Source organism: Melospiza melodia, chromosome 5 (genome assembly GCF_035770615.1).
Source record: "Melospiza melodia melodia isolate bMelMel2 chromosome 5, bMelMel2.pri, whole genome shotgun sequence".
NCBI classification, from domain to species: domain Eukaryota; kingdom Metazoa; phylum Chordata; class Aves; order Passeriformes; family Passerellidae; genus Melospiza; species Melospiza melodia.
Window position 1 is genome coordinate 16564821 of NC_086198.1, and position 12926 is coordinate 16577746.

Below are 12926 nucleotides of genomic sequence, written 5' to 3' on the forward strand. Positions count from 1 at the left end.
GCCCTACCCTTTGTGTTAACTCCTCTGTCTGTGAATTCCAGAACGGGAGAGGGAAATCATCCGCCAGGCAGCCATCCAGCAGACCAAGGAGATGGATCTCAGCGTGGTGCGGCTCATGTTCACGGCCTTCCTTCCCGACAGCAACGGCAGCTTCACGCGCAAGCTGGATCCCGTCATATCCGATGCAATATATGACAGCAGTAAGTATATTTGGCTTTAATCACTTCTTTAATCAGGGGCAGGCTCTTGTACACACAGAAATGACAGGTAGATATTGCTGTACATAGACTCATCCAGCCCTGCCTGCCTGGTATTTGATGAAAAACAAGTAAGTAGCCCATGGATAATTAGCCCCATGTCTGTCGATGTACATACAGTGTCATGCTGGTTTTAATAGACAGTGATGCAAGCTATGGAGGAAGATTTTATTTTGCTGTTAGCATGTTTAATCCTGCCACTTTTATTATGAGGATTTTGTAAGTTCTTTTTATATCCATAAGAAGGGCTTGAATTTTACAGAGTTTTCAGTTGCTTTCTGTGACAAAGCGTTATTACACGAGATGTGAGGAAAAAAATCACTTTGCTTCTATCTTTGTTGAGAATTTGACACCTTTCAGTTTTGCAGACCATCTGCTTGTCCATATTTTAAAAGGTAGTGCAACCATTTCCTTTAGATCTGTCAGTATTTTTAGAGCATTCCTCTATTTGTCTTTTTTCTAAGAGAATTTTTTCACTTCATGTTTTCCCCTATGCTGTTAAATTATAGTGACTCATCTTACTTGAACCCTTTCTGCTGCCTGAATTTTCCTTCCTGAGGCTGTGGCATCCCATGTTCTTGATAGTAATTCTGTAATGACTCAGGAAAAGTACCTTTTTTTTCCTTTGTGCATCAGTCATGTCTATATTATTGCTTTTTAAGGACAAAGTCTAGATCAAAATGTACTAAATGCAACTCTTCTGCTATAGTCTGTGCCTTGCTGTTAATTGGGCAATGTAGGTCAAAAATCTTGTCCTAAACTAAGGAGATAAACAAAGGTGACATTTTGTATGCATGTTTCTGCTGTTGTAAGTTGCCACACAGATGTCAGTTACTAGTTTCTGATCTCCCGAGGTGAATTCTTGATTGCTAATTTCAGAAGATCTTTCTTGGGTTTTGTTTGGGGTTTTTTTTTGGATACTTCATTGACATTGACCATTCAAGTCTTCACAGAACAGACATAACCTGTGGTAGCATAACTTGCCTGTCACAACTGCTTTCACTTATCAGATGATATTTCTGCCTTGAGGACCAACAGTTGTCTGTAGATGCCTCTACTAGGATCTGTGGAGGTGGGCTTTTTTATCACTGTCCAGTACACTGGCCAAAACCTGGCATGCTTTCGAGTAAGCCACAGTGTCAAGCAAAGCACTGTAGATAGCAAGAAGCAGCTCTCAGGAGTGTCACTCTGTCAGAAAGCAGGGAGGAAAAAGTTGCATTTTCTTGTACGGCCCTGCTGTCAGAAAATGAGTACTACTGCAGGGTGCTGGATGCAGGTCACTGCTGGGTTACCTTGCTAGTGCAGTAATTGTGCTGCAGTGGCTGGGACCTTATTTTGTAGTTCACAGTTCAGTCAAAGCTTAGGAGATACGAGATTGTCTTTCATATGGAAAGCCCTTGATTTATTCATATTTAAAAAAACACAGACAAATTCAGGTAGGTTGTATTGGAAGCTTGTCTTTCTATTGCATTTCTGTGTGTTGTGCTTGGTTGTGTTTTTTGAAGTCTAAATCTGTTACAAAAGTAAGCAGGTTTTTTTCATCTTCCCTTTCAATAGAAGCTCCCAATGCCTCCAACCTAAAAATTGTAAGAATGGACAGAACAGCAGGGTGTGTGACAGGAGGGGAAGAGATTTACCTGCTCTGTGACAAGGTTCAGAAAGGTAAGAGTCATGAGTATTGTGAGGCACACCAGGGTGTGCATCTGGAGTACACTAAAGCCTCCTGTGCTCTCTTAAGTGTTGTCCCACTCCAATAGTGCAGCGGGATTTGTAAGCACTCAGCCTTTCTGGAAGTCAACGCAGCAGTCCAGAGATTTAATAAATCAAAAAAGTCTATTGCAAAGCAAATTCAGTTTTTCTTGATGATCATCTCTGTTCTTCTCAAGTTTCTGCCCTTGCATGTGTTTTGGAATTTTGAGGGGTGGTGGGTGCTGGGTGATGTTCGACTCCATTAACTCACACCTGCTCTGAATTATTCTAAAGGTCCTGATTTATTATTAAGTTCCTGATTGTGAAGAGTAAGTATGAGTATTCTCATGGATGGAAGCCGAATGTGTTCAGTACTGCTACTAATAACTTCATTTTTATGTACCCACTTATGGTAGAGGTTAGTCAGTGTAAACAGATACTTCTAACAGGTTCATTTTCAGTCTCTGCTCATGTGAGACTGTGAGAATTCAGCAGTGTGGATTAGGACACTTTGGTTTTATTGGAAGATAATGGTTAAATGTGGTTTGTTATATTTGGGCTAAGTAAAAAAGAAAAAAATATGGGAGTGAGGGAGATCCTTTGTATTTTTCAGCTAGAAGTAGTACTTGGGACACCCTGGTGTCGATTACATGGTAGAGTGGGTGCCTTCTTCTCATCTACTTGGAAACAGTCCCTGCTCATGTTGTTAAAACCACTTTGACATTTTGCATTGGTGCAAGCTGTTGTTTTCCATGTCTCTTTCTTCTAAATGCCCTTCTGCCATTTAGGGAAGAGGGAAAGCTTTGGGGGCTTTTAGGGACTTTGAAAGAACTATTTTCCTTTAATAGTGCATCTACCCTCTGCCATCGGGAGGACTGAGATAAAACGCAACTCTTACGCACAAAATAAATAAATAAATGTCTGACTCAGTGGAAGCCCTGAGGTGGGGTTTCCCCTCAGCCAGACTGGGGTTTCCCCTGACCTCACTGCCTTCAGAAACCTCCTGCCTGAAGGAACTTGAGCATGCAGGACCGCGGGACTGGAAGTGGTGGTTCACAGTCTTGAGACTAGCAGGTGGGGCATCTGCAGGGGAAGCAGTGTGTCTGCTGCAGAAGCCTGTCCTGCATCAGTCACCCTAAGAGACAATAGGCTTTTTCTGGCTTTTTCTCATGGGAGTGCTGTGGAAGGAATTTACTGGTGAGATGCTTTTCCTAAAAACATAAATAAATAAATAGAAAGAGAATGAAAGAAGAGTTGTTCAGAGGAGCAGAAGCCAAATGCCATGTTTCTGGCCTGTGCTGTTGGAGGGTGAAGGATCCCTGCTGCCCCGCTGCCGGCTCACACCTCCCCAGTCTCTGAGCTGCAGCTCCACCGTGGCACTCTGCCAGCAGCAAGCGGAACTTGAACTGTGGCACTTCAGGTTTTGCTACAGTTTTTTGAACTGAAACTGTTGGAGGAGAGAGGGTGGTTTCTACATTTCATGCTTCAAGTTCTCCCCTCCTTACATGTTTGTTCCAAATAAGGCTCCTCTGGAATGTTTTATAACCCTAGAATAGGAAGATGATGTGAACCTAGTTCTCTTTTTACAGCTCAGTAAATAGCAACTAGAGTGAAGTCATTAGGATTAGGCTGATGTAAATTTGATGTTAAAAATGTGTTTTTTCTGCTGTTTTCATAAAACAGATAAAGATAATTGATGTATTGTGTAGTATTTTCATCCAAGAAGTAAGCATTTTGATACTTATCTGAAATAACCATAGCCAAAGGTTAAACAAATGCACAAACATCCCAGAGTGTTACTTTCATTCTTTGCAGATGATATTCAGATACGTTTCTATGAAGAGGATGAGAATGGTGGTATGTGGGAAGGCTTTGGAGATTTCTCTCCTACAGATGTACATAGACAGGTAAGTAACAGAGCATTTGTCCTTTGTTAATGATTCTCCTACCTCTGTAAGCTAGGATTATATTATAGTTTGTAAATTATGTAAAAGCATCTGTATCCCATACTGACCTCCTCTTTCTAACTCTTCACTGCTTTCTAACAAAAAGACATCTGTTAGATGACTGAGACTACAGTGCAAGGATATTAGGAGAAAGGCCCATTGCTTTAACGTGCACCCCCTGTAAAAAGGGATAAGACATATAAACAGCTCTGAGAACTCCTGTGAACACGCTGAGAAAGCCACAGAAGAGATGCTAAAGGATGAGGGGACAAACAGTGTAGTACTGACATATGGGATGTGGCAGCACTTAGCATGGCAGTTCTGTCTTTCCCAAAAGGCTTTAGGAGTCAATCTCAGAAGTGAAACTGAAAGCTAAAATGGAATTTTATTGTTGTAACAGCCCTTTGCTCTGAGCTTTTGCCTCCTGAGCCCTAAACCAATGCCTTCAAAATAGTGCAAATGCAAAAGCCAAGTTGTCAAAAGCCATGCTGTGTGACAGATATGCTTGTCTTTGTTTCCTTCACAGTTTGCTATTGTGTTCAAAACACCCAAATACCGAGATGTCAATATCACAAAGCCAGCATCTGTATTTGTACAACTGCGTAGGAAATCTGATCTAGAAACAAGTGAACCAAAGCCTTTTCTCTACTATCCAGAAATCAAAGGTAACTCATTAAACCCGTTCTACAGATTGGGAATGGAAACTGTAGGGTCCCTAGGAATGCTTTTAATAAGATAGAACTGGTTGGGTGAGGAATTTTTGGTTTTAGCTGTTATTTTTAGAAAATGTATTTGCCTCCTTGTTTTGGACAGAGTCAATATACAGTGTGGTATGTTTATAATGTGTTTTGTAGGTGGTGGTGTAGGACTGGTAGGCAGTAAATCTGTGCATATTTTCTGAGTGAGGCTTGTTCCTTGCAGATTCCCTATATGCACTCATGCCTGTCCATACAGTAGATGGCACTCTTCCTCTGAGTTTCTGCCAAATAATACCTGAAGAGATTTTACTGTCAGTACTCTCAGATGAAACCTGAAACCACAAACTGTATGGTGTCTAGTGGAAAAGGCACATATTTTGTAGTTCTCACCCTTTACCATCATGCCAATATCACTGATGTTTCTGTATTGTCCAATTGCCTGTACTAGTTTAGTAAGCCCTAGACATTTCTTGTGCAAGCAGGGAAAATGCTATTTCAATCTCTTGTTTAAAATTTTAGTTGCGTAGAAGAATTGGTATTGGATCTGCTTCCTAAATTAGTAGTTAAAAGAAGTTTAATCAGTAGATCTGTGCTCTTTGAAGGCTGTATTTCAAGTGTTTGATGGGAATGACATTGGCAGTCAAGCTTTTAAATATCAATAATGTTGATGATATGGAAATGCCTTGAGGCCCAAGTCATAATTGGTGTTTCATTGTATTAATATTATCTTTCTGCTTAGGAGTTACCTGCCTGCAGGTTACACTACTGAATTCTAACCTTGAATGTTTTCTGTGCCTAAAGTAGAGCTGTGTTGAAATAAATTCCCTGTCAGAGTGTCTAAAATAAATGTGCATTAGTGGTGAGAGACTCAGGACAGCTGAGGCGGGCGTGGTGGTGGTCCAAGTGAGTCTACTTCACAACTCACAGAATAAAGTAGCACAAAGCATGAATTCACAAAAGCTTCCAGAGTTGCCAGAGGATTTCTTCTTGGTAATGATTTCAGGAACCTCTCGCACAAGTGTTAAGGGAAGTGAAGTGTTCAGCTGCAGAGCAAAATTGCCAGACTTGAAGCAAATCTCTTTTATGTGCCACTTAATTGAGTAAAATTAATTCATCATTGTGTGCATTTTCAGATCCCCTATACAGCCTCATCAAGAAATTACCATTTAGGAACCATTTATATAACCCTTGTTGCAAATGTTCCCACAAACTTAGACCCATGTATGTTGATTTTTTTGTGTTTCTCTGACTAGATTGCTCTCTAGGGTTTTCTCTTCCCGTCAGTGTGAGTATGCCTGATGTGTGCATGCATACATACTTACACATCATGTGTACCTGGAAACAATGCACGTGGCTTTGTCAGTGTACTGGCTCATGTGTTCAGCTGTCTCATCTGATGCACTGACTAGTGTCATGCATTTCATGCCATAACTGTGCATGAAATTTCTTTTTGTCATATGGCTGTTGAAAACTACTAGATGGTTTAATGAGCAAATGATATTTTGTTCTTTTCTCAACATTTCTACTGGATTTTAACCCATGTAATGTTTGCATCCCTATTTTTGTAGCTCTTCATGACATTTTCACTTTCCCCAGTCACTGGGATAGTCCTTTTAAACTTTGTGGTTTGTTTTCCAGAGGTACTAAGTCTTATTTTGTATTTACACTATAAAATAAGTTTAGGCTTTTCTTTTCTCCTGCTGCTCAGCATGGTTTGACAGTAATATGTCCCTGCCTGAAAATAAGTTGTCTTTGTTCTAGTGGCTGTTACGGTATTTTAAGTAAATTATTTCAAGCAAGCAGAGTTTTCACCATTTCTTGCCATCCCTTAAACAAAAGTTGAAAAGGCACTGCAGGTACTCTGCATTGTTGAAACTCAAAAGTGCCTTGTGATCCTCTGATAAGGCTCCATTTCTGAAGCAGATTTGCTTGGAAGAAGAGCCTGTGCTTATATTCCCCAAAGGCAAATTTTCTTCAACAAATTTGGTGTTTGGAGCACTTGCTGATTCATGACTTGGCTTAGACACTGAAGAATTTTGGGGCCACTGATCTCCAGGGCTCTCAGTACATGAGACACTTTTGAAGGAAGCTCTGAGCCCCTCAAGACATCCCCATATGTGTCCCCTGAGTCTGAGCACAAGGCAGTGAAGTGGCTGAAGAGACCAAGCCAGGCCCAAGCTGTGCTGCTGGTCTGACTGTGGACTTGGCACTGGCTTGTTCTCAGAAGAATTCTCTCTGCTCCGGTATGTACAAAGATTTTGTGCTGTTTGGAGCTTGAGGAAGGTTGACTCTTCTACCACACTCTGCATTGTCCTTAGTCCTAGTAACTGTAGTGATGCTTTCTGTATGCCCACCCTGTGTGTGCTGTGCCTGCCACCAGCAGGACTGACTCCCTGTTCTCTCTGTTCCTTCCATCCCAGATAAAGAAGAAGTGCAAAGGAAACGGCAGAAGCTCATGCCCAACTTCTCCGATGGCTATGGTGGGGGCAGTGGCACTGGAGGTGGTGGCATGTATGGAGGGGCAGGTGGTGGTGGTGCTGGCTCTGGTAAGGCAGCAGTTTTGGGCAAAGAGGGAAAAGGGCTCTCCTTTGAGAGCAGGACAGATGTTTATTTTTGCTGATTTTTAAGATGTAAAGGGGATTTTGTCTCCTAGGCGTATTAGACCTGACTCTGTTGCCTTTATTGTCTTCACTGTTACTCAGTTCAGTCAAGCATCTCCTTATTCTAAACACTTCATCATCCTGTTTGCCTTCCCACTTGGGGAGCTTTGTGGCATCCTAGGGCCTTGGAGGTGCTGAAATTCATGAGACAGCTCAGTTCACTATCATTGTGGGTGTCTAAACTTAAACAGGTTTTGAACTGTTTCTTGGACCTCAATTGGAATTCGGCAAATTAATTCAGTGCAAAGAACTGTTAAAAAATTGGAGATGCTCTGTAGTAAATTTTCTACTGTGCTTTATCTGTTGAAGTCAGAGTATATCTCATATGCAGGATTGTGAGAGCATTGCTTTAGTTCTTGCAGCTGAGCATTAAAAATTTATAGGTCAGCAAATGTCACCTGAACCACAACCCTTTTTTTAGAGCAGGGAATAGAGCAGCATTTTTCAAATTGCTACATGTGTTGCTGGCAGTACATGTGTAGCATAACACCAGAATACAAATATGTTGTAATCACAAGATTCAAAAGCACAGAGGCAGCTTGTGATGTCTCCGTTGCGTTTCAGAGGAAAGACGTAGCAATACTACATTTGTGTGGTGTTGTGGATGTTGGGGTAGACAGTGTCACTAGCAAACCACCTAGAATTTCTTTAGATTTTTGAAGGGGTAGGGGAAAGCTCATCTTTAGTCTGGAGAATTAATTGCATGGAATAAAGCAGAAGGTACAAAAACAAAAATTCAGTTCTTTAGGTTCATTGTTCTTTTTGATGGATGTAATCATTTTTAGGATGTAATTCTATTGATTCTTAATCTTTCTCCATTCTCTAGGGTTCAGTTTTCCTTCATATGGATACTCTGCTTTTGGAGGGATGCATTTCCCTGGCGCAACCAAGTCCAATGCTGGCATGAAACATGGTAACAGCATAAATGCCTTTTTTCCAACAGTTGAATTGAGTTTGACCTGTATTTTTTTCTACAGTATGATCCAAATTGTCAGGCAGGTCTAGCAAAGTGTGCTGGAGAGGGCCTCTTCTCAAACCTCTGACAGCAGAGGGGTTTGTGTAGCTTATACTGCCCTGCTTCTCTTTTTTCCTCTCCAAGTGTAGTTTCTTTTTACTGTGCAGTCCTGAGAAGCAGTGACCAAAACCCCTCCACGTGCTTCTGTATTCGGTGTATTGTTTCAAGCAGCAGCCCTCTTGCTTGCTTGAATGTGCTAATTACAAATGACCCAAGGACTAGACCACAGAAAATGTATCTTCCTGTGTTGCCACAGTCTGGTATTACCGTGTAGCCCAGAGAAATCAATAGAAAAGATTAAGTTAATAATGAGGATACTCTTGGCTTCCTAAAATAGGAAGGTAATTTCAGATGTACGTGTTGATTACTCTGTAGATACTTCCAGAGTCTTGGGTATGAATTTGCTGTTAGAAAAAAAAAAAAGTCTGAATAATTCCACTGGATTTTGTGTGAGTACTTCAGTACTCACAATCTTGTACCATGAAAAGAGAGGTAAATCTGTTGTAATATATAAAAGTTTATTTCTAAAGTAGAGGCTGTCAAAGGCTTAACATCACTTTAGGGCAGTCACATCACTGTGTCTGTCCATGTGTGTTGGCATCTGGAATATCATTATTCATGAGTTTAGTGATAAGTTTTAGATTGAAGTAAAGATTGAAGTAAAGTGAAGATTGAAGTAAACTTTTGTATTCATTTTTCAGGGTTTGGTTTTGTCTAGTTGAGTTTTACCATTTGTATTAAAAAAAAGCAATGGTACTGAACATTAATTATTCTACTTTTTATTAGAAGGTCTATCAAATTGCACAGCTGAACAAGACAGAAAGAGCTGTGATAAACAAAATGACCAATGGGGCATGAAATGTGATGTGAAGATGGAAGCTGTGGAGAGCACTGAGTGCAGAACATCTGCTGTTCATAAGAAAAAGGAGGATTCTGATTTTTCCTGTAAGACTGAAGTGAGCGAAGCAGATTGCAGGTGGCAGGGTAAGTGAGCAAATAAATCTGTTTAGGGTAAATCAAACTGAAGTACTGCAAAGCAAGCATTAAATGTTTGGAAACTCCAAAAATGTCTGTTCTCAGAACATGAAAATTCCCCAAGATCTAAGGTCCATCCCTATACCTAGTTCTGTAGATAACCTTCCACCTTTCTATTGCCACTGGACACTTAAGCTTCTGCTGGTCATGCAAGGAGATGAGACAGCTTTGCCTGCTGGACATGTTAACACTGCCTTTGAATAAACTTGTGTGAGGAATGAAGCTGCAAGCAGTGAAGGCACAGGGAATATAATTCAGCAGTTGATATTTGGCTTTTGATATTTGAGAGACTTTAGTGGATGAGTTAATGGATGTTAGCGACTTGCAGTAGGTCTTCCCTGCAACACTGTTGAACTGTGTGCAAAGTAGCATTATTGGTTTGAATTTAAAATGTAAAGGTACCCGTTTACATTTGGCAAGTACACAGTGAAATAACTGCAGTAGCAAAGTGTTATACATCAAACTAATGCCTAAAAATTTTTGCTTTTTATGTATTTTTCATATATTTGTAGCTTTGTAGACCATTAATATGTGGTTTTACAGTTCCTGGTATTTCTCCTACCCATTCTCTTAGATTTTAGAGGAATAAGTTAACCTTCTAACACACTTCTGAAGTACTGTTTAGTCTTATTTTCAAGTAGAGGGCCTACAGAAAGAACATTTTGTTTTCCAATCAGAATCTTAGAAGACATAAAAGAAGTGGGGTAAAGAAGCCCTGGACCAACTCCACTGGTGCAGTACCTGGGGGAAAAACTTCCTAAGCAACTGCTCTCCTAATTGGACAATGTTTGTTAGATAGGATAATTTGTTAAACTTACAAAAACTGTAGAAATCTGTTCCTGGGTGTGCCCATAGCCCATAACTATGCACACACCTGGAAGCTTCTAATAAAGAACTGCTTTTTTATCTTACCATTTTAATACTGTTGTAAGGGGGTTTGTCTTTTTATTTCAGGCAACAAAGCGAAAGGAGGAGGAAGGGAAGGGTAGTCATCAGAACTGGTTTAGCAGCAGAGTTCTAAAATATATAAAGACTGCAAATCACCCTTTCCCAGACAGCAAGATGTGCATTTCCTGGATTGTTTTGGTTTTTTTTTTTTTTTTTTTTTTTGAACAGTTGATGGACATTTTTGAAGGATTTGAGTAATCATGTTTAGCATTAAAAAAAAATAGTAGTTGGACTAGAGAGACATGGTATTGGTAAGAATTGAGCACAAAGGAATTTCTTGGTTCTGGTTTTTACCAAGTGCAATATGATCTAGACCACTTTTGTTATTCCCTGGATCAGGGAGGGAGCACATTACCTTGTGTGTGTCAGCCCTGACTGACACTTGCTATTAACAGCTCTAGAAACTTGTGCCTTGAGAATCCAAAGTGGCACAGGAGATGGGCTGTAGTTGTAAACACCTCCAAGGTGGAGCTTCTTGTGGTCTGAGAACAGATGGTGCTGAAGCAACCTGCTGTTTGTAGTTTTGGTTGTGATAAGTCCCGTGACTGGTTCAGAGAACAAAATCTTGTGCTGATAAGAAGTAGCAGCAATGTACATTTAGCTGTCATGAGGGAGGGATCTGAATTGTTTACTTGTTTTCCAAACAATTGAGATTGTAGGCAGGAAGCTGACCTTTTTTTTAATCCATTGTAATGGAATGAAAGGAGGCAATTTCTAGCTCCAGATTATACAAAGAATTGGTGCAGAAGAACAGGCTCCATAAAATAGCTACTGCAGGCTAGATTATTTGGTTATTAGACTAAAATATACATAGAATATTTTGAAGGCTATCTTTCCTGTATGTTTAATATGGAAAACCAGGGAATTTGAACATGCAGTTCTTTGATCTTTGAAAATAAGTATAATGAGAAAAGACTGAACTGCTTAACACCCTTTAACCTGAATATGTATCCTGAATATAATACATTTAGTGTTAAGAAGTAAATAGCAAATATAAATCCATCAGCCCAGGCAGATAGTGCAGGAGCCACAGGGATGTACTGGCCAGAAAAATAAGCACCATGGACAGCTGAGTAAGTCTTTGCCTTACAGCAGTGATGTGTTCCTGTTTATCAGGGACACGCTTCTGACCCGGTTAAATGCCAGGTTTTGTGTAGCTGGAAATCCTGGCTATTGTCTCCCCATGTGTGCTTTAAATGACACAGTCTGTTGTACTTGTTTCACTTTGTAATTCCCAGCCTTACAAGGTTTTATGGAAAAATGAAACTGTTTAAAATACCGGCTGGTTTCAGATGATACTGTCTCTCAGAATGACGCTGTAGTTTCAGAGCTCATCTGTTTCATTTTCATTAGTTTCTTGCTGATAGAGAACCACAGAAGTATTGACAGAGCAGCTAGAGTTGCTTTTATCCGCAAATGAGTTTCTTTTCTCCCATTTCTCCCTTTTGCCTCCCCACCATGACAACTTCTCTTTTTGAAATCTCAGTGGGGGCTGTCCATTTTGTAATTCTAAAATCAGGAAACAAGTACTAACCATTGCAAAAAGTGAAATGTCTTAAACAGAAGAACACACTCTCTGTGTTACTGCTGTGCAGGCTAGACTGCATGATTTGAGTTGGAGAAGGAGTGCAAAGCTCTGCATTTATTCCATAGCTTTTCTCTGAGCTTCTCTGCATTGTTTGATGGGTCACTTAGGCTTCCCGTGCCTCAGCTTCCTCAAGGAAAAATTACTCAGACCTGCAAGTTCCAGATCCAATTTCTGCTCCTTTTGTCTCATTTCACACAACTGCACATCAGTGCTGTTAATTCAGTGCCAGTCAAACCAGAGGGAGCTTCCAGATTTGACTGTTCTCAGGGTTCCTGCTGCCTGAATGTTCAGCATGCACCTAGTTTTGCTTCCCAGGCATTTGTTCTCTCTGTCCTTACCTCTCAGAAGTAATTAGCAACCATCTCAGTGAAGCAGTGAATAATGCTTGGTGCTGTATTTCTGTGACAGCACAAGTGTCTGTCAAAAGTAGGTGGTGTTCCAAGGAAAAGAAGTGAGCAGATGAAGAGGAAACTTTGTGTTGCAGATGCCCTGTTCCTGGAGAAGGCCCTGCAGCTTGCCAGGCGCCACTGCAACGCTCTCTTCGATTACGCCGTAACCGGAGACGTGAAGATGCTGCTGGCGGCTCAGCGCCATCTCACCGCTGTCCAGGATGACAACGGGGACAAGTGAGTTGACCCCACTGCACTTGCTGGGTTGAAACCAATGGGTTTGGGGGCAGAATGGTGCAGTCAATTTGTTCTGTCCCTCGTGGGTGCCAATCGCTGATGGCGCCACTTCTCCTTTCTGCTCTTTGGGAGAGGTACAGCTGTGATTTAGACACTTTTGTTTCATTTGCAAAGAAGTCATGTACACCATAAATGTCACTGATCAGTACCTATCAGAAAATAATCTGGTCATTGAGGGTATGTTGAGCATGCTGTGAGTTTGAGTTTCTTTGCCCTTTTTTACTTAAAATCTTGACTGAGCATGAATTGCTGTGCTTGCAGTGTATGGGGATCCTCAGCTTGGTGCTGAAGGAGAGGGCCCTGCTTTTTATTCCATGCAAGTCCCTAAGTCTTCATAGGATGCTTCAAGTAAGAGATGCACCAGGAGAAACAATAGCTGGAGGGTCCAAACTGCATTTCTCCTA

General features: G+C 40.9%; 1 protein-coding gene across 4 annotated transcripts in view; it reads left to right on the forward strand.

The window, feature by feature from the left end:
- NFKB1 (nuclear factor kappa B subunit 1) overlaps window positions 1–12926 on the forward strand; it is a 65969-nt gene that overhangs the window by 40099 nt on the left and 12944 nt on the right. For 3 of the 4 annotated variants that reach the window (XM_063156415.1, XM_063156417.1, XM_063156418.1), the window contains exons 8-15: window positions 42–200; window positions 1815–1919; window positions 3762–3853; window positions 4419–4557; window positions 7011–7136; window positions 8077–8163; window positions 9052–9249; window positions 12321–12462. In XM_063156415.1, the coding sequence (XP_063012485.1) occupies window positions 42–200; window positions 1815–1919; window positions 3762–3853; window positions 4419–4557; window positions 7011–7136; window positions 8077–8163; window positions 9052–9249; window positions 12321–12462 (1048 nt within the window). The remainder of the gene's footprint in view (window positions 1–41; window positions 201–1814; window positions 1920–3761; window positions 3854–4418; window positions 4558–7010; window positions 7137–8076; window positions 8164–9051; window positions 9250–12320; window positions 12463–12926) is intronic. The other variant, XM_063156416.1, reaches the window with a different exon arrangement.